The sequence below is a fragment of the Peromyscus californicus genome, unplaced genomic scaffold (assembly GCF_007827085.1).
Source record: "Peromyscus californicus insignis strain IS unplaced genomic scaffold, ASM782708v3 Scaffold_4__1_contigs__length_199733344, whole genome shotgun sequence".
NCBI lineage: Eukaryota > Metazoa > Chordata > Mammalia > Rodentia > Cricetidae > Peromyscus > Peromyscus californicus.
In genome coordinates this window covers 161,084,203-161,102,495 of record NW_026294562.1, presented here as the reverse complement: position 1 = coordinate 161,102,495, position 18,293 = coordinate 161,084,203, and the positions used below count along the sequence as shown (strand labels likewise).

General features: G+C 47.3%; 2 protein-coding genes across 8 annotated transcripts; both read left to right on the top strand.

Moving 5' to 3' along the window:
• The first annotated feature begins 362 nt into the window (after positions 1 to 362).
• On the top strand, positions 363 to 18,117 carry Znf565 (zinc finger protein 565). Of its 7 annotated transcripts, none has more exons than XR_008223061.1 (7): positions 363 to 472; positions 4,327 to 4,395; positions 5,543 to 5,669; positions 7,060 to 7,155; positions 9,685 to 16,481; positions 17,338 to 17,424; positions 17,529 to 18,117. XR_008223061.1 is itself a non-coding variant. In XM_052761884.1 (5 exons), the coding sequence occupies exons 2-5, from the start codon at positions 4,384 to 4,386 to the stop codon at positions 10,935 to 10,937; spliced, it is 1,488 nt and encodes a 495-aa protein (XP_052617844.1). In that variant the 5' UTR covers positions 363 to 472; positions 4,327 to 4,383; the 3' UTR covers positions 10,938 to 18,117. The 7 variants fall into 7 exon arrangements, 1 of the variants encoding a protein (XP_052617844.1); XR_008223062.1 differs by having other exon boundaries at positions 17,338 to 17,613; positions 18,002 to 18,117; XR_008223059.1 differs by having other exon boundaries at positions 17,338 to 18,117.
• LOC128125011 (cytochrome c oxidase subunit 7A1, mitochondrial) lies at positions 16,368 to 18,117 on the top strand. The gene is made up of 4 exons (XM_052761952.1): positions 16,368 to 16,481; positions 17,338 to 17,424; positions 17,529 to 17,613; positions 18,002 to 18,117. Exons 1-4 carry the CDS (start codon positions 16,467 to 16,469, stop codon positions 18,055 to 18,057), a joined length of 243 nt encoding a protein of 80 aa, XP_052617912.1. The 5' UTR covers positions 16,368 to 16,466; the 3' UTR covers positions 18,058 to 18,117.
• Positions 18,118 to 18,293: the final 176 nt, after the last annotated feature.

Genomic DNA, 18,293 nt, shown 5'->3' with positions numbered 1-18,293 from the left:
GCCCTGCGTCTGCGCACTCCGGGAGCGAGCGAGCACTCCCAGAAGTCTCCGCGACGCTCCGGGGTTTGTTCACCGAAGCCGGGACAAGCCGTCGTCTATTATCTGCAAACACCGCTTTTCCGGCCTTGGACTACACTTCCCACAAGGCATTGCGGGTCGTTTATCTGTCTCCCTCGCGCAAACTTGGTCGCCTCTTCTTGGGTTTTGGGGTTTCTTTGGGTAGATTGTTGTCACTTGGACCCAAATAAGCTCACACCTGGTGGGATGTTTGGAGTGGGGACTTCTTTGATACCTCACAGGCGCCGCTCAGAAATAGACAGCCTAGCCTCCAAGAGGACGACATCTTGTCCATGGCTGGTGTGGCTCTGGACTACGCTTCCCAGAGTCCATGGCGAGCTGACGTTGCATCTCACCTTGGTGAACTCTTTAGCGCTGGCAGAACCCCACGCGCGCGCGCGTCCTAAGAAGACAGGTGAGGGGTCTGGGAGTCCTGGGCGGGGACCGGGCGTGTCCCGAGTCTTGGGACTGTGCTCGTGGGAGCAGTCCCGGGCTGCAGGATTCTAAATGTGGATTTGATTGTGGCAGTGTGACCGGTTGTGAGTGCTTATAAGTGTGCTGCTGTAATCACCTGTCTCCAAGGTGCATATCTGATGGTTGCTGTACAAACATATGTGATGCTGTGTGTTGTGGTGCCGGTATCTTGTGATTGTGGAAGTGGTGTCTCGTGTTCTTGTAGTGTGTTATGTGCCCGTTGCCTTTATTCCTGGGGGGAGTGTGAATAAAGTTGTAACTGTAACCGGTGTCTGTGTGGGTTGTTACTACTGTGTGCAGGGTTCTGTGTCCGTGGCTCTGCATCAGCACTGCGTGGGTACCCGTACTGTGTCCCTTGGGGAGAAGGGAGGTGGAAGGACCTTGTGTGATGCTGTGTATGCGGACTGTCTTTGCTAATGACTGTCTCCAGAGTGAATGTTCAGTTATGGCTGGATGTAGCGTACTGTGCTTTCTGTGTGCCACCATGTGTGGTTGTGACTGTGTAGTAGGTGTCTTTAGGATGTAGTAATGGACAAGGGAAGTGACTGTGGAGCGTATGGAGGTATCTAACTGTGACTGTAACCTTGTGTGTCTCGAGAGGATGAACAAAGCTGAGCGTTGTAGTATATACTCCTGCAATCCCAGCATTTTTGACTCCTGAGGCAGGAGGATCTCAAAATCATGGCTAGCCTGAGATACACTGCAAAACAAACCCTGTCTCAGGAAAAAGGAAAAAAGAAAAAAGAAAGAAAAATGCGGAAGGGTGCTGGAGAGATGCCTAAGTGGGTAAAGTTCTTGGGGCACAAACATGAGAATGTGAGTTTGGATCCCCAAAACCCACATCAGTTGCTGTAATGTGTTTGTAATTCTGTAATCCCAGCTCCTGCAGGATTCTAGGACAGGAGAGTCTCCAAAAGCTCTCAGATAAACTAGCCTGGAGGGATAGCAGTGTAAAGCCCAAGGTAGAAGGCTTGCACCAACATCCGAGACTATTCTGCCCTCCACATAGCTGCCATGGCACACACATACCTATATATGTGCACACACACAAAGATAAAAAAAAGTTTTTTTTAAAAAAAAGAGCTGATGTGCTGCTTGTTATGTTTGTGTGACATGTCTGGCAGCAGCCAAGTGTGTCAGTGTGACGTGTCTATGACTACTACTCTGGCCCCAGCAGATCCTGTGACATTTGGGCACATTCTGGCCCTGGACAGTAGTGACCTCAGTTTCACAAGTCCCTGACCTTGGCCTGAATGCCCCATCTTCTCTGACCTCCATCCCCTGCAGAGCCCAAAACTGCCCTGGTCACTCCTGATTCCATTCTTCTAACCCTCTTCTAAGAAGGTGATGAGGAGCTGAGACAAAGCTCAGTGGTTAGTTATCGAACATCCAAAAGCCAAGTTCAAAATGCACCGGGTTCTATCCTTTCCCCGAAATTCTTGCTTCTCTGGGCATGCTTTCTTGACAGAATCACCTCACCACCCTCAGTGATCTCACATCCAGTATTTATCCTGAGAGTACAAGCTGAGCGACCTGAAGATAAGTTGAGGGGCTCATGTCCTCTCTGCCCCTTGCATCCCTAATGTGGGTCAAATTTTTTTTCCTAAGATTTTGAAGTTGTTTTAGACTTGAAAATATTACAGAGATAGAATTCCATATATTCTTTTTTTAATTTTTAGATTTTATATGTACAGGTGTTTGCCTACGTGTGTGTAGGTGCACCATGTGCTTGCCTGCTGCCAAGGTCCCCTTTTCCCACGTGACTCTAGTTTGGGTCAAGTTGACATGGTGTGTACACCACATAGTACATGCAGGTGCAAAGGAGGCCAGGAAACACACCAGGGTAGCCAGCTGCCTGACAGGGGCACTAGGCCCAGGTCCTCCACAAGAACAGCAAAGGCTCTTCACATGACAGTGTTTTTATTTATTTATTTTTTAAATTACATTCATGATATTCATTAATTACACTCATGATATTAATTACACTTGTGGTATTCATTGATTACATTCTCAGTATTCATTCAATAACTATATTTATGATATTCATTAATTACATTAATTGACATGACAGTGTTTAAAACCAGAAGGTTGACATTGCTTCACTAGTACCAACTACTTCCAAACCTTATTCACCATTGTCCTGATTTCTCTTTTTAAAACGAATTTTGGGGCTTACGTGTGTATGTGTTCCATGGCACTGGAGTCGGCTGCTGCAACTGTACCTTCACCAATGGCCTCGCCTGGGCCCTCTTCGTGGCCCACGTCTCAACTCTCTACATGGCCCCTTCAATCCTGGGGCTCCAACTGCCACTGAGGCTGCACCTTCACCAATGGCCTTGCCTGGCCTCTCACAGAGCCAAGCCTCAGCTGCTCTCCATGACCCCTTCATGCCTTCAAAACAGTACCACTGGGTGACTCTTACACATGACCATGTTTGGCTGCCAGCATGTGGTTCAACCTTGGCCGCCTCTAGAACACAACTTCTGTGTGCTCACCCTGAAGAAACACTTCCCAGAAGGTTTCACCTCAGTGGTTCTGGTCTCTTGTTAATCACGGCTGATTCTTCGGCCCCAGATGACCAGACACTACAGATTCTTAGTTCAAAATAGTTGAACAAAATTCTTGAAATTTCCCAAACCAGGCCTCCATCGCCTGCATTTCCCTCAGCATTCTTATCTTCTAAGCTCCCAAAGAATGGCCCATTGAACTCTGAACACTCAACAGCTCTGCCAGCCCAAAGGCCTACGATCCTCCAAAACCCAGCATAGTTAGTTCTGGTACAACAATACTCCACAGTCCTGTTTCCAGTTTTCTGCCTTAGAGTTTTTACTGCTGTGAGGAAACACCATGACCAAAAGCAACTTGTGATGGAAAGAGTTTGTTTGGTTTACACTTCCCTGTCACAGTTTTTTTTTTTTTTTTAATTTTTTTTACGTGGCTGGAGAGACAGCCGTGGGTGCTGGGAACCGAACTCTTATATTTTTGGTTGTGAGCCTAGCCTTTAACGGCTGAGCCATCTCTCCAGCCCTTGTCACAGTTCTTCATCTGAGGAAGTCAGGGCAGGAACTCAAGCAGGGCAGGAACCTGGAGGCGGGAGCCGATGCAGAGGCCATGGAGGGGTGCTGCTTACCTGCTCGCTCTCATGCCTTGCTCAGCCTGCTTCCTTATAGAACCCAGGACCACAGCCCAGGGACGGCACCCCCAACAATGGGCTGAGCCCTCTCCTATCAATCACTAATTAAGAAAATGCCTTATAGCTGGATCTTATGGAGGCATTTCTTAACTGAAGTTCCTTCCTCTCAGATGACTCTAGCCTATGTCAAGTTAACTTAAAAACTAGCCAACACAAGGCCAAAGGTCAACCTTCCTGACCCTGGAGGCCTGGAACTCTGGCTTGGGACGGTGATGGGATGGAGAAAGGACAGAGACAAACAATGAAGCCGGGGTCAAGTGAGGTTCTCTGACACTGTAGCTGGGATGCCGTGTGTTTTATTAAGTACGGGTCGGGAGGGTGCTAGCCATCTGTAACCCAGTCCCAGCGTCACCGCTGTTACTCAAGATCATTCCTTGTTCCCGTGGTTCTTCTGTGCTTGATCCTTCTCACCGGTGTCAAATACGCCATCATTTTCTCCACGACCCTGTCTGGGCCCATTTCCACCCTTATCTCTGGTTCATTTTTTTTCTACTTTCCACTTGGGGGCGTGGATTCTTGCTGTTACCCGGGCCTCAGCCTGCTGAGTTCTGAGGCTGAGCTTGTTCATCAGCTTTATCCTTCTCTCCATTTTCCTTTTCTAGGATTCTTTATCCAAAAAGAGAAATCAGAGTAGGTGAGGCAGTTCTGAATGATTCACCATGACCCTTCAGGTAGGTCGAAATTTCCTCTCAAATATTTTTGTTTTACATTTTTTAAATGTATTTATTGGAGATAGGGTCCCACTGTATAGTCCTGGCTAGTTCTAGAATAGCCTAGAACTCACTATTGGATCGGGCTGGTCTCAAACTCACAGAGATATGCCTGCCTCTGCCTCCGAAATGCTGAGAGTAAAGGCGTGGGCCACCACACCCAGACTTTGTTTACATTTAGTTATTTTGTTTCCACTTAGTTAGTTACTTTGTTGGCGGCATGTGGTATCCCAGCTCCTGTGTAAATGTGGTGGTCTGAGGACAGCTCGACGGAGTCCGGTCTCTCCTTCCACCGTGTGGCTGGAGATGGAGCTCGGATCATCAGGGTTGGCGGCAGGTGCTCCTACGTGCTGCTGAGCTGTCCCTCCAACCCTTCAGAGCATAGGAACAGCTGTGTTCTTTATGCCAACATGCCTCTGTGACCTGCTCTCAGGGAGCAAATGTTGGGGCCCCCTCCCCATCTCCTCTCTTCCTGGCACTATTTACAGTGCTCCTACCGGGTGCCGGAGGGATGGAAATGCATTCTCTTGAGGAAGATGGTAGCTTACTTTCTCAGAGCCATCGATGGGACTGAAGATGAGGTGACCCTTTCCAGTGACTTCAGCAGCTTTTCCTATACTGTTTCATGTCACTCCCTCTTAAGAAACGTATTTCATGGGGCTGGAGAGATGGCTCAATGCTTAAGAGCACTGGCTGCTCTTCCAGAGGATCTGGATTCATTTCCCATCACCCACATGGTGGCTCACAACCATCTAACTGAACCGGGGATCAGAAGGCCTGTTCCGACTTCCACAGGCATCAGGCACACAGATGATACACAGACATAAATGCAGACAAAGCGCCCATACACATAAACTAAAAACCATATTTCATACTATCAGAAACTATGTACAAAATCTTATGTCTGTATAAACTGGAGGCAGCGGTGGTGGCGCACGCCTTTAATCCCAGCACTCAGGAGGCAGAAGCAGGTGGATCTCTGTTCTTTCAAGGCCAGCTTGGGCTACAGAGTGAGTTCCAGGACAGTCAGGGCTACACAGAGTAAACTCTGTCTCAAAGTTTAAAAAAAGAAAAAAGTCTTTAATTCACTCTAAGTCTATTGTTTCAGGAAATGGTGACATTCAGGGATGTGGCCGTGGAGTTCTCTGAGGAGGAATGGAAGTGTATGGAACCTGCTCAGAGGGACTTGTACAGAGATGTGACTTTGGAGAACTTCAGTCACTTGCTCTCACTAGGTAAGGCCTCAGCAGTACCCAGGGCCACATAGGAAATGGGACCCCTGGGACTGGGGCAGTGGCAGTTTGCTGTGTGCACCTCTGGCCTGAGGGGTGAACAGAGGGGACAAAGGGATGCAGCCAGCAGCTGTGAGAACTCTCCATGTATCTCCCAGGTCAGAGGGGAGGAGAAGGCTAGGAAATGCCCCCATGTTCACCGCCCTTGACCTGTGACTTGCCAAGCACAATGGGAAAGCCAGGGGCAGGCAGCCCGAGGCGTAGATGTCACTTGACTATTGAAGGGGAGGGAGAAGGTTAATGGCATCTAATCACAGTTCAAAACTAATGTCTAGTCTAGTCTAGTCTAGTCTAGTCTAGGGGTTTTGTTTGTTTTTTAGAGTCTAGGAATTGAACCTTCATATTCAAGGCATTCTGCCACTGAGCTACAGGCTCAGCCTATCTCTCTTGGACTTTCTTGGGCCACTTTCAAATGTCTCACTGAATGTCTGTTCTCCATTTTTTCCCAAGAGAATTGTTTTGGGCTTTGGCCATTCCACTCCATCTCCCTGTCCTTTGGACAGTCTTCTCATCCTTATTTTATAATTGTCTCCATTCATTTGGGTCCACACCTGTAATCCCAGTACTTGGAGATAGAGGGAGAAAGGTCAGGAATTCTGTGCTGTCCTCTGTGTTAAAGCAAGGAGAAAAGACCAAATCCATGACTGTCCAGTTAAAGCAAACTGTATTTTGGGGTGCAGTCGGGACTGGCCAGCCAGCTGTCCCACCCTAAGTTTGGATCTGAGAGAACAGCCACGTCCCTTTTCTAGGAGAGATAAGATGTTCACAGGAGCGAGAGAGTCAGCTGTTCTAAATTGTTAGAAAGATATAACGAAAGGGAAGGAACAGGGTAAGGCTATACATCATGGGAACGGGGTTGCACGCAGTTTACAGCAGAGCTAAGAAACAGGAACACATTCTTTCTTTTTTTTTCTTTTTTGGTTTTGGTTTTTCAAGACAGGGTTTCTCTGTGTAGCTCTGGCTGTCCTGGAACTCACTCTGTAACCCAGGCTGGCCTCAAAACTCAGAGATCCACCTCCCTCTGACTCCCCGGTGCTGTGATCAAAGACATGCTCCACCACGCCTGCCCTACAGAGTGAAAGTTAATGTTTGTTGTTGTTGATTTCATGTGCACTGGTGTTTGGTGTTTTGTTTGCATATATGTCCGTCATGTATGTCAGATCCCCTGGAACTGGAGTTACAGACAGTTGTGAGCTGCCATGTGGGTGCTGGGAATTGAACCCGGGTCGTCTGGAAGAGCAGCCAGTGCACTTAACCGCTGAGCCATCTCTCCAGCCCCAGAGTTTGAAATGTAAACAGTATGTTCATGCCTCATTTCTTTTCCTGTAAACAGGACTTGTCCTTTCTAAGCCTGATGTCATCTTCTTATTGGAGCAAGGGAAAGAGCCATGGCTGGTTACAAAGTATATGACAAGACCTTGGCACCCAGGTGAGTGAGACCTGGTCTGGCTGGAGAGGTCGTGGGACTAACGGTACGGTGTGCCAGCTGGTAGCTGTAACCTGAGTGATTGTTGGGAAACCTGCTATAGACTGAAGGCCTGAGTTAGGAAGCAGAGCAGGACCCTGTCAGCATCGGCGTGCACATAAATAAAGGTGTAAATCATTCTGAATTAGATAGTGTTTTCCCCACTGCCTCTGTCTTCTATGGTTGATAAATCAGGTAGTTACAGTTTGGGGAAATATTTCGTGTATAGGTATTGTCTTATTTTTATTTTATGTGTATGGGTGTTTGGCTTACATGTATGTCTGTACCATGTCCATGCCTGGTTCCCTAAGGAGACCAAAAGAGGGCATCTGATCCTCTGGAACTGGAGTTACAGAACCGCCACGTGGGTGCCAGGAATTGATCCCAGGTCCCTTGGAAGAGCAGCCAGTGCTCTTAAACAGTGAGCCGCCTCCAACTCCTCTTCCTCTTTCTTTTTTCTTTTTCTTTTTCTTTCTTTTTTTTTTTTTTTTTCAAGACAGGGTTTCTCTCTGTAACAACCCTGACTGTCCTGGATCTTACTCTGAGGACCAGGCCGGCCTCGAACTCACAGAGATCCACCTGCCTCTGCCTCCTGAGTGCTGGGACTAAAGGCATGTGACACCACAGCCCAGCTCTCTCTCTGTCTCTTTCTTTCTCTCTCTTTGTCTCTGTCTCTCTGTGTTTCTGTCTCTATCTCTCTCTGTCTGTCTGTCTCTGTCTCTCTCAGAATAAACACCTTTTTTCCGTGAGCTGCAGATTCTGACCTGTCTGCCCCCCCTCGCTTTGATCTTCCTCAGAGAGAACTCCACCCCTTGCCCTCTAACACGGCTTTCTGCCCTGCCACTCTAGCCTGTTGATGTCAGCAGGAGGCTTGCTCCTTCATAAATCTGCTGCTTTTGGTGCTCTTTTTTCCTTTCATCACATTTCTTTTGGATTTTCTTTGATCATTTTTTCTTTACAATCCCTTCCTCTATAGACTAGGGTGGCCTCGAACTCAGAGCTCTGCCTGCCTCTGCCTCCTGAGTGCTGGGATTAAAGGCATGTGCCAATATTGCCAGATAGCCAGGGCTACACAGAGAAACCCTGTCTTGAAAAACAAAAAAGCTGTAAAATCCCTTCCTCCTCAGGAGTTAGCTTGGCCTCAGGTGCGGGTGTAGTGGGACTCTCACCATTCCTGTGCTCTCTCTCCATAAGCACGATGCAGTTCTTCCCCGGGGCCCTGGTGCAGACCGGCTTGTTGCTGGATGTGTTATAGACAACATCAGTGATCCCTGTTTTGTGAATACAGCAATCAAACCCCAGGAAACGTTCTCCACATCCGATCTCAGGGCACAGTAGTTTTTATTGCCTCCTAAACTCAGACAGGGTTTATACCGGGGACCCATCTTAGTGTTGGCAGCAGGCCACGCCAGCTCTTACCTCCTCTTCTCATGGGAGAGCTTTCACTTGCCCCAGGTCTGGTGCCAATTGTTCCAAAAGATGCCTATCCATCACAAACTACAAAGATCTTTTTAAAATAATAATAATAATAATAATAGGGGCTGGAGAGATGGCTCAGCAGTTAAGAGCACTGACTGCACTTCAGAGGATCCAGGTTCAATTCCCAGCACCCACATGGCAGCTCACAACTGTCTGTAACTCCAGTTCCAGGGGATCTGATGTCCATGGCAAAACACCAATGTGCATAAAATTAAAAAAAAAGTTTAAGTAAAATAAGATAAATAAGTTACTTTTGTTTATTGTGTGTGTTTATCTATATGTGGAAGTCAGAGGAAAACTTGCAGACACCACTTATTTCCTTCCACCTTGTGGGTCCTGGGATCAAGGTCAGGTTGGCAGCTTGGTGACAAGTACATGTACTTGCTGAGCCCTGTGCCCAGCCCTGTTGTTTCCTCTTTGATTTAGTCTGGGATCTTTCAACCTGAGTAAGGGCTTCATCCTCTCAGGATTTCATAGTTGCTATGTCTGTTCTCTCTTCATCCTCATTTCCAGCTGTTTCTGCTTCGCTAGTATACATGCACACACACCAGGAGGACATTTGGACATTTGCATTGGTAACACATTTCTGGGTTACTCTGATCAATTTCAAAATTGGGAACCTCAGGCTTAATTTCTTTTCTTGCCCCAGTCTGGCATCATGTATACTTCTGCCATATTTGTGCATTCTTAAAAATCGCTCAGCGCCGGGCGGTGGTGGCGCACGCCTTTAATCCCAGCACTCGGGAGGCAGAGCCAGGCGGATCTCTGTGAGTTCGAGGCCAGCCTGGACTACCAAGTGAGTTCCAGGAGAGGCGCAAAGCTACACAGAGAAACCCTGTCTCGAAAAACCAAAAAAAAAAAAAAAAAAAAAAAAAAAATCGCTCAGCGTTTGAGACATATTAAGCCATTAGTTTTTTTATGATGAAAATTTTCATTTTATTTCCATATTGTCTGTGGTGTTTTTATTCCTCGTGGTAAAAACAATTTGTTTTCGTTTTTTCTCTGATTTTTCAGACTTGGAGTCCAAGTGTGAGATAGTTCCACAGAAAGGACTTTTTGAAACAGAGTCATTTAAAAGGGAGGTGATGAAAAGCTTTCAGCACTGTGACCTTAAGGACTCCCATCTCACAGATGACTGGGAATGCAGAGACCAGTTGGAGAGACAGCGAGCGAGACAGGAATGCCATTTCAAGCAAGTGGGAATCACCTATGAAAGCATGCCTGCTTTCAAGCATTACACATCTGTCACCCTATTACATCAGAGCAACAGGACTAGTGAATGTGGGGAAGCATTTGGCCGTGGCTCACACCTTATGCAACACCAGAAAAAGTCTACTGGAGAAAAGCCTTTTGAGTGTAAGGAGTGTGGGAACGCTTTGGGTCGAGCTTCACACCTTGTTCAGCATCAGCGAATCCATGCTGGTGAGAAGCCCTATGATTGTCAGGAGTGTGGGAAAGCCTTTGGTCGTACTTCAGACCTTATTCTCCATCAGAGACTTCACACTGGTGTCAAACCCTATGAATGCAAAGAATGTGGAAGGACCTTTAGGCAGCAGTCACAGCTTATTCTGCACCAGAGAACTCATACGGGTGAAAAACCCTACGTCTGTAAAGACTGTGGGAAGGCTTTCATCCGTGGTTCCCAGCTTACTGTGCACTGGAGAATTCACACAGGAGTGAGACCCTATCAGTGTAAAGAATGTGGAAAGGCCTTCAGACAGCACTCACAGCTCACTGTACATCAAAGAATCCACACTGGGGAGAAGCCCTACGAATGTAAGGACTGTGGGAAGGGTTTTATCCATAGCTCAGAAGTTACTCGGCATCAAAGAATCCATTCTGGGGAAAAACCTTATGAATGTAAGGAATGTGGGAAAGCATTCAGACAGCATGCACAGCTCAGGCGACATCAGACCGTTCATACTGGTGACAGACCCTTCGGATGTAAGGACTGTGGAAAGGCCTTTAGTCGTAGTTCATACCTGATTCAACATCAGAGGATTCACACAGGTGACAAGCCTTATGAATGTAAGGAGTGTGGGAAAGCCTTCATTCGTGTTTCCCAGCTGACTCATCATCAGAGGATTCATTCATATGAGAAACCCTACGTATGCAGGGAGTGTGGAATGGCTTTTATTCGAAGTTCACAACTTACTGAACACCAGAGGATTCATCCTGGTATCAAACCTTATGAATGTAGAGAATGTGGGCAGGCCTTTATCCATGGCTCACAGCTTATTGACCACTACCGAATTCATACTGACTAGAGCATTGTGGGATATTTGTACCTGTGGGAAGATGTATTGCTGTGATTTTTGTAATAAAAAGCTGAATGGCCAATAGCTAGACAGGAGGTATAAGCGGGATTTCTGGGGAGAAAAGGAAGAGGGGAAGGAATCAAGGCATGCAGGAGACACAGAGAGGAAGCAGGAGGTACAAGATGGAAGAGAGGTAATGCCATATGATAGCATGTAGATGAATGTAAATGGCTTAATTTAAGTTATAAGAGCTAGTTAGGAACAAGCCTAAGCTATAGGCCGAGCTTTCATAATTAATAAGATGTCTCTGTATCATTATTTGAGAGCTCGCTAGTGGGACAAAAAAAAAAAGACTCGTTACATGAGAATCCTAAACATCAGTGCCATGGTCAAGCCTTTATGCTAAGTTTAAATCTAGCCAGAGTTATATCGCCCCCCCCAATGTAATTAATGTCAGAAAAACTTCATTCATCTCTTCTGCTCTAGGGTATCAGAAAACTCAATGCCAGTAGAAAGATCCAGTGAATATGGGAATTCATTTTGCCTCATTCACTGATTATTATTTATTTATTTATTTATTTATTTATTTATTTATTTATTTGGTTTTCCAAGACAGGGTTTCTCTGTGTAGCTTTGTGCCTTTCCTGGAACTTGCTTTGGAGTCCAGGCTGGGCTCAAACTCACAGAGATCCGCCTGCCTCTGCCTCCTGAGTGCTGGGATTAAAGGCATGCGCCACAACTGCCCGGCTTCATTCACTGATTATTAAGCATCAGCAAACCTGTGCTAAAAATAACTTCATATTAGTATAGAAAAGCCTTTTATTACCTATCAAAACATGTTCAATTTCTTTTTTTTGTTGTTTTCTGTTTTTTGTTTTTTTCAAGACAGGGTTTCTCTGTGTAGCTTTGCGCCTTTCCTGGAACTCACTCTGTAGCCCAGGTTGGCCTCAAACTCACAGAGATCCGCCTGCCTCTGCTTCTCTGGTGCTGGGATTAAAGGCGCGCGCTACCACCACCACCACCACCCAGCTATGTTCAATTTCTGAGAATCCCAAACAGATAGTGATCCTGATTAAAAGATTATTGGTTTGATGTGCTGAATAATGAATGTCCTTTTGGTCGGTGTGGCATAGACAGTGTTCTTGCTGCACTGACTACTGAATGTCATTGAACATATTATGCAGTTTTTACCCCTTTTGTCCCTTACATCTTTTTACTTCTTTGTTGTTTTTTACTTTGTTTTTGAGACAGAGAAACATTTAACCTTGGCTGGCCTCAAAATTATGTAGCTGAAGATGACTTTGAACTCCTGATCCTCCTGTCTGCACCTCCCAAATTCTGGAATTACAGGCTTGCACTACGATGCCAGCTAACTTCTTGGGTGTGTTTTTGTTTTTTTAAGAAACTGTCACTTACCTTGTAGAAGACCTCCATGTTGTAATTTAGCATGCATCTCTACCTCTGGCATTTCCTACAACTGGTAGTTAAGATTTTAGAGACTTAGCCCGATGTGGCAGCACACACCTTTAATCCCAGCGCTCTGGAGGCAGAGACCAGCCAAAGCTATAAAGTGAGAACCTGTCTCCAAAAGGGAGAGGGCACTGGAGCAATGGTCAGCCATTAAGAGCACTTGCTCTTGCAGAAGACCTGAGTTTGGTTCTCAGCATTGTGGCTCACAACCATCCATAACTCCAGTTGCAGGGGACCCAACACCCACTTCTGGCCTCTGCAGACACCAGCATGTACTTGGTGCACATAAATTTATGTAGACATACTTTTTTAGCTTTTTTTTTAACTTAAAATTTTTTAATTTTTTTAAAAATTTCAACTTAAAATCCCAAATGAACTTGGAAGATACTTTATGCTTACTTTGGGCATTGGGAAATGCAGCGAGACATGTTCTCATGCAGCCCAGGCTGGCCTCAAATTTGTTCTATAGCCAAGGATAAAGTTGAACTCCTAGTTCTCCTGACTTCACCTCCCAAGTGCTGAGATTGCAGATGTTTTTCACAATTTTAAACTTATATTTTCTTATAAAGTCTGAAACTCAGGGACTCCAAAAGAGAAGAGATGTATCGGAGGGGTAAGGGGTGCACAGACTACAGCTTCTGCCCTTTCAAGGGCTGCCATCTTCCTCCCCACCACTCACGTCTTTTTCGAGACAGAGTTTCTCTGTGTAGCCCTGGAAGTCACTCTGTGGACCAGGCTGGCCTCAAACTCAGAGATCCCCCTGCCTCTGCCTCCGGAGTGCTGGGATTAAAGGTGTGTGTCACCACTGCTCCCTGACTATGCCATCTTCATAATGCTTTAACGTGATCACAATCCTGGAGCCCGCCAAAGGGCTATTTAATTACATAGTAAGTGTTTAATCATCAACCATAAGTGATTCCATCATTCCCTTCCCTAGAATCCTAAGGATATTGGGAGGGCCAGATATCCAACCTTTTCTTCATGCCCTGGTCTTTCTGGTGACCAGCCACCAATCCTCAGCCTATTTGGGGGCTTCTGACGTCTCATTAGTAAATAAATAACACTGTCAATCACTCTGATGGTTCAAAGAATTTTAGGAACTGGAGGCAGGACCAAAAGTATATTTTCTGTTATACAGGTGGCACCTTCATTCAACAGAAATATTCATGGGTTTTGTTTGAGGCAGGGTCTTACTATATAGCCTCAGCTATCCTGGAACTCAAGATCCTCCATCCTCAGCCTCCCAAAAGGCTTACACGTGTGTGCTTATGACAGTTTAAAGCACTGTGGGGTGCATTTACTTTCTAACATTGATTTTAAAACGGCAATTGTAAGCCTACTTTGGTGGTACATGCCACTAACCTCAGTAATCAGCCTGCTGAAACATGGGGATCACAAGTTCCAGATAGGCCAGAACTATGTAGTAAGGCCCTGTCTGGGGAAACAAAAGGAGTGTGGGTGGGGTAGAGCTAAAAAATCCTAAATTATCAGAGAATACACGGAAAGGATCAGGTGGGAGTGCAGTTAAATGTTTCAGCCACTAGATGGCAGAAGAGTGCTACCAAACAGGTTCCGCCTCGCCTTCCACCACAAGCAGCAACTTTCTGTTTGCTTGCTTGCTCTTTTGTTTTGAGACAGGATCTCCCTATGTAGCTCTGGCTGTCCTAGAACTCACTCTGTAGATCAGGCTGTCCTCGAACTCAGAGATCAGCCTGCTTCTGCCTCCCAAGTGCTGGGAGGCGTCCACGCCCAACTTGTTTTTTGATTTTTAGCTTTATGTCTATGGATTTTTTTCCTGCACGTCTAATGTGATGAATTGAGGGAGGCCATGGGAGAAAGGAAAAGCCTCACATTTTAGTACATTTTGCCGAATCAAAGGATGGAGATGCAGTCCTACGTAGCCCAGGGTTGCCTCCAATGAAATCCTCCTGTCTCAGCCTGAGTCTTAGGATTAGAAGCAAGGCGTGGGCCACGGGTTGCTATTATGCTCCTTTCCCTGAAGCACTAAAGGTTGAAGCCAGGGCTTTGTACAAGCTAGGCAAGAGATCAGCCCCTGAGCCAAAACCCAAGCTCCTAACTGGTGGATTCTAGACACACAATCCCTTCTTATTTTTCTGTTCTAGGTATGCATGGATGGATGGATATTTGTGTGTGTGTGGGGGGGGGTATGTGCATGTGATATGCATATGGTGCTGTGTATGTTGTGTATGTGTGTTTGCACACAGGTGAAACTGAATTAAATGCAAAAATGTTTGAATGCAGCTCCACAGTTTTCCATTGTGAGCTAGGGTGTGGCTGGGGGCAGAGAGCTTGCTCAGCATGAGCTAGGTGCTAGGTTTGATCCTGGCTTTCGTGTGATTTTCTCAAAATCACATTACTAGTTTCTTCTTCTTTCTTCCTTTCCTCCTATGCTTTCCTTTTCAGACAGTGTCTCAGGTAGCTAAAGCTAGCCTGGAACTTTCTGTAGCCAAGGCTAGCCCTGAACAACTGCTCCTCCTACCTCCACTCACCAAGTGTATTTCTTTTTACTGTATTTTTAAATTTTACTATTTGTATATGATGGGAGGGCCCACGTCTGCCACAGAAGGACAGCCTTGTAGAGTTGAGTGGCAAGCATGCTTACCTACAGAGCTGGCTCACTAGCCTGTCTTTTTTAACTGCTAGCTAAGTTATGCTCTGAGCCCACTTCATTGCCTGAATAAACCTCTGACCATAGAGACAAAAGGCCAGAAATCAAAAGTGAAAACTTCTCTAGCAGTTAGACCTGGTGACCTATGACCCTGCACCTACAATTAAGGCCAACTCCTAATGGCCCCTGGTGCCTCACCCTAATGGCCAGTCTTGGAGAATGATAAAATAGTGGGCTGCGCTCTTGAGCTCTTTTCAGGTTGGATCCACACAAAAGGCCTAGGAAGCTTCCAGAGAACCACATTTTTCTCTCAAGGGAGCACACACACTCTCTTCCTCCCACGATCTCCTCTACCCCTCAGTTTGCTCTTGTGTTTCTGTACAGTCTATTTCTTCTTTTATGTTGTTTTGTTGTTCTTTTTTTTTTTTTTTTTTGAGACAAGATTTCTCTGTGTAGCCGTGGTTGTTCTGGATCTCACTCTGTAGAGCAGGCTGGCCTTGAACTCACAGAGATCCACCTGCCTCTGCCTCCCGAGTGCTGGGATTAAAGGTGTGTGCACCACCGCCACCCAGCTATTCCTTATATCATTTCTCATGTGCATTAGTGCTTTGCCCACATGTATGTCTCTGTAAGGGTGTTGTGTCCCCTGGAACTGCAGTTACAGCTGTGAGCTGCCATGTGGGTGCTGGGAATTGAACCTGGGTCCTCTGAAAGAGCAGCCAGTGCTCCTAACTGCTAACCACTGAGCCCCCTCTCTAGCCCCACCTCCTCCTACCCCCCAGTGTTTATTCTTAAAAGTTTGTTTTTGTGTTTTGTTTTATTTTAAGACAGTCTCTTTATGTAGCCCTGGCAGGGCTGGAACTCACGGTGTAGACCACTCTGCCTTGAAATTGCAGAGATCTACCTTCCTCTGCTTGTCTCCCGAGCACTGGGATTTTAGGCCTGAGTCACCACTCCCGGCTTTTTTTTTTTTTTTTTTTAATTTTTATTTCTTAAGTCAGTTCTGGCCCAGTAAACAATTGTGTCCCCGGTGCCTCCCGATTTCCTCAAGGGTACTGGGGAAGGTCCTGAGTTGGCCCTCAGGTAACAAATATGGAAACGAAGGCTCCGAGGTGCAATCACTCGTTCTGGAGACAGAACGAGGCGTTAGTCTACCTCTGCCCTCACTGGCTCCCAGATACCAGCAGGGTAGCCCTAGATGGAGGCTGGGGACGACGCGTCCCCAGCCACTGTCTGCAAAAAACGTAATCTGATGGAATCAACCCAAACAGATGATGACTGGCAGGTTGGAACCTTCCCTCTGAGCCTATTGGACAAATCTGAGTTGGCCACGCCCCCAGGCCGGGTGCAGCAGGCCTGGCTTGGGATTCCCTCAGGGGTAAAGTGTCGCACGTCCTTGGGCAGAAAGGGGAGGTGACTGGAGCAGCAGAGGACGCAAAATGAGAGTCTTGCGGGTGAGGCCCCATGGGCTGTGTCGGGGTGGAGGGGAACCCCACAACCCAGATGCCTACCCTAAACTTGCCAGGATCTGGAGTCTTGGAACACATGCACCCTTCGGAGTCTGGGACTCCCCGACGCCCTGAGTTTCCAAGACGGTACCTCTAACCTGGTCCAGAACCCTGGGTTTAAACCGCCCTTTACCCAAATTCCACCTTAACGTTCCTGGGAGCCCTAATAACAACTCAGGGTGTCTTGGGCAGCCTGGAAACTCTCATGGAACTTCCAAGTCAGTCTTGACATCCCTGGAACCCGATTTTCTCAAATTAATTAATCCAGCTACCCTCCCTCAATCCCCCATGCACCTGTTTCATATTCTCAACACAGGAGTCTCCCAGGAGCCTCTCGGCCGCCTGCTGACCTCCAGGCTGTGCTCACCAGGCATTGATTCCCTCCCCTTACCCCCTTCTTTCTGCTTCTGGGTTTTTGTTGTTTTGTTTTGTTTGTTTGTTTGTTTGTTTGTTTGTTTTTTGACACAGGGTCTCATCTAGCCCAGGCTGCAGCTGAATATGTCTTTGAACTTCTAATCCTCCTGCCTCTGCCTCCAAGTGTGATAACACATGTATGACACCTTCCCTCATTTTTTAAATGCTTACTAAGTAGTTCAGGCTGGCCCCAAACTCCTGATCTTCCTGCTTGAATGCTGGGATTACAGGCCTCCACCAATCCCTTCCCTACTCTCACTAGTGACTGGTATCTTGCCTTGAAGACAGATGCCAGAGACATACAGTCCCTCCATCCCGATCTCAAAGAGCGCCCTTCCCACTGGCCTCACGAAGCGGCCACCAACCTACCCACCTCCTATCCCTCCAGATCTCCCAGGCTTTGACTCGTCCGTTTAGCTCATCTGCCCGGAGCCACTTAGAAAATCGTGTGGCAGAGAAGCAGAAACTCTTCCAGGTAGGGGGACAACGTCCCTGGACCCGAGGTGGGGAGGGGGTAGCATGGCACGTGGAGGTCTGTGCAGGAGCCAGCACCTTGTCATCCTCACCCCTCGCATGCAGGCCAACAATGACCTCCCAGTACACCTGAAGGGCGGGGGAATGGACAGCGCCCTCTACAGGCTGACCATGACACTGGTGCTGGGGGGTGAGTGCAGGCCCACCCCGTTGCTTGGGTTGTGGACTAGCCAGGATCTGGGTCAGTTAGTGCTTCAGAAGGGGGTGAGTGCTGAGCTGATAAGGTCTGAGGACGGACTAGTGCTTAGGACAGGAGCAATGGGTTACCTATTGCCCTGAGGGATCGGGGCTAGTGATGGGTCTGCCCACCCCACCCCAAACTAAGCTCCTGACCTGGTCCCTATCACAACAGGTGGGGGTGGGGCTTCCCCATGAGGAACGCAGTGTGGGAGGAAGATGACAGCTGAGCTGGAGCTGTGACCCATGAGGGGATAGGGGAACGTCAGGAGGGGCCTTCAGAGGCCCTGTGAGAGGCTGAGCGGGAATACGGGTCTCATTTGTTACCCGCCCCTTCTTAGGCACTGCCTACAGCATATACTGCCTGGGCTGGGCCTCCTTCCCCCACAAGAAGTGACACGAGACTCTTGGAGGACTTGGACAAACATCAATAAACATGCAGACCTCTTGAGAACTCCACCGGCTCTGGCCTGTGTGTCTGTGCGTCCCAACCCACCTTCCCATCATCCAGGGATGTCTACCCAATGGAAAACCACTTACCCCGGATGTTGGCCCCTTGTGCTGGGCCAGTGCCGTAAGTAGGGCAACCTGCGTTAGATGCATACTGGGGGACCAAAGGCCTGGAGTGGGGGT

Coding starts and splice junctions, on each gene's coding strand:
- Znf565 (XM_052761884.1), top strand. Junction 5,670..7,059: donor CAGTCACTTGCTCTCACTAG/GTAAGGCCTCAG, acceptor TCCTGTAAACAG/GACTTGTCCTTTCTAAGCCT. Junction 7,156..9,684: donor GACAAGACCTTGGCACCCAG/GTGAGTGAGACC, acceptor CTGATTTTTCAG/ACTTGGAGTCCAAGTGTGAG.
- LOC128125011 (XM_052761952.1), top strand. Junction 17,425..17,528: donor AGAAGCAGAAACTCTTCCAG/GTAGGGGGACAA, acceptor CCTCGCATGCAG/GCCAACAATGACCTCCCAGT. Junction 17,614..18,001: donor CATGACACTGGTGCTGGGGG/GTGAGTGCAGGC, acceptor GCCCCTTCTTAG/GCACTGCCTACAGCATATAC.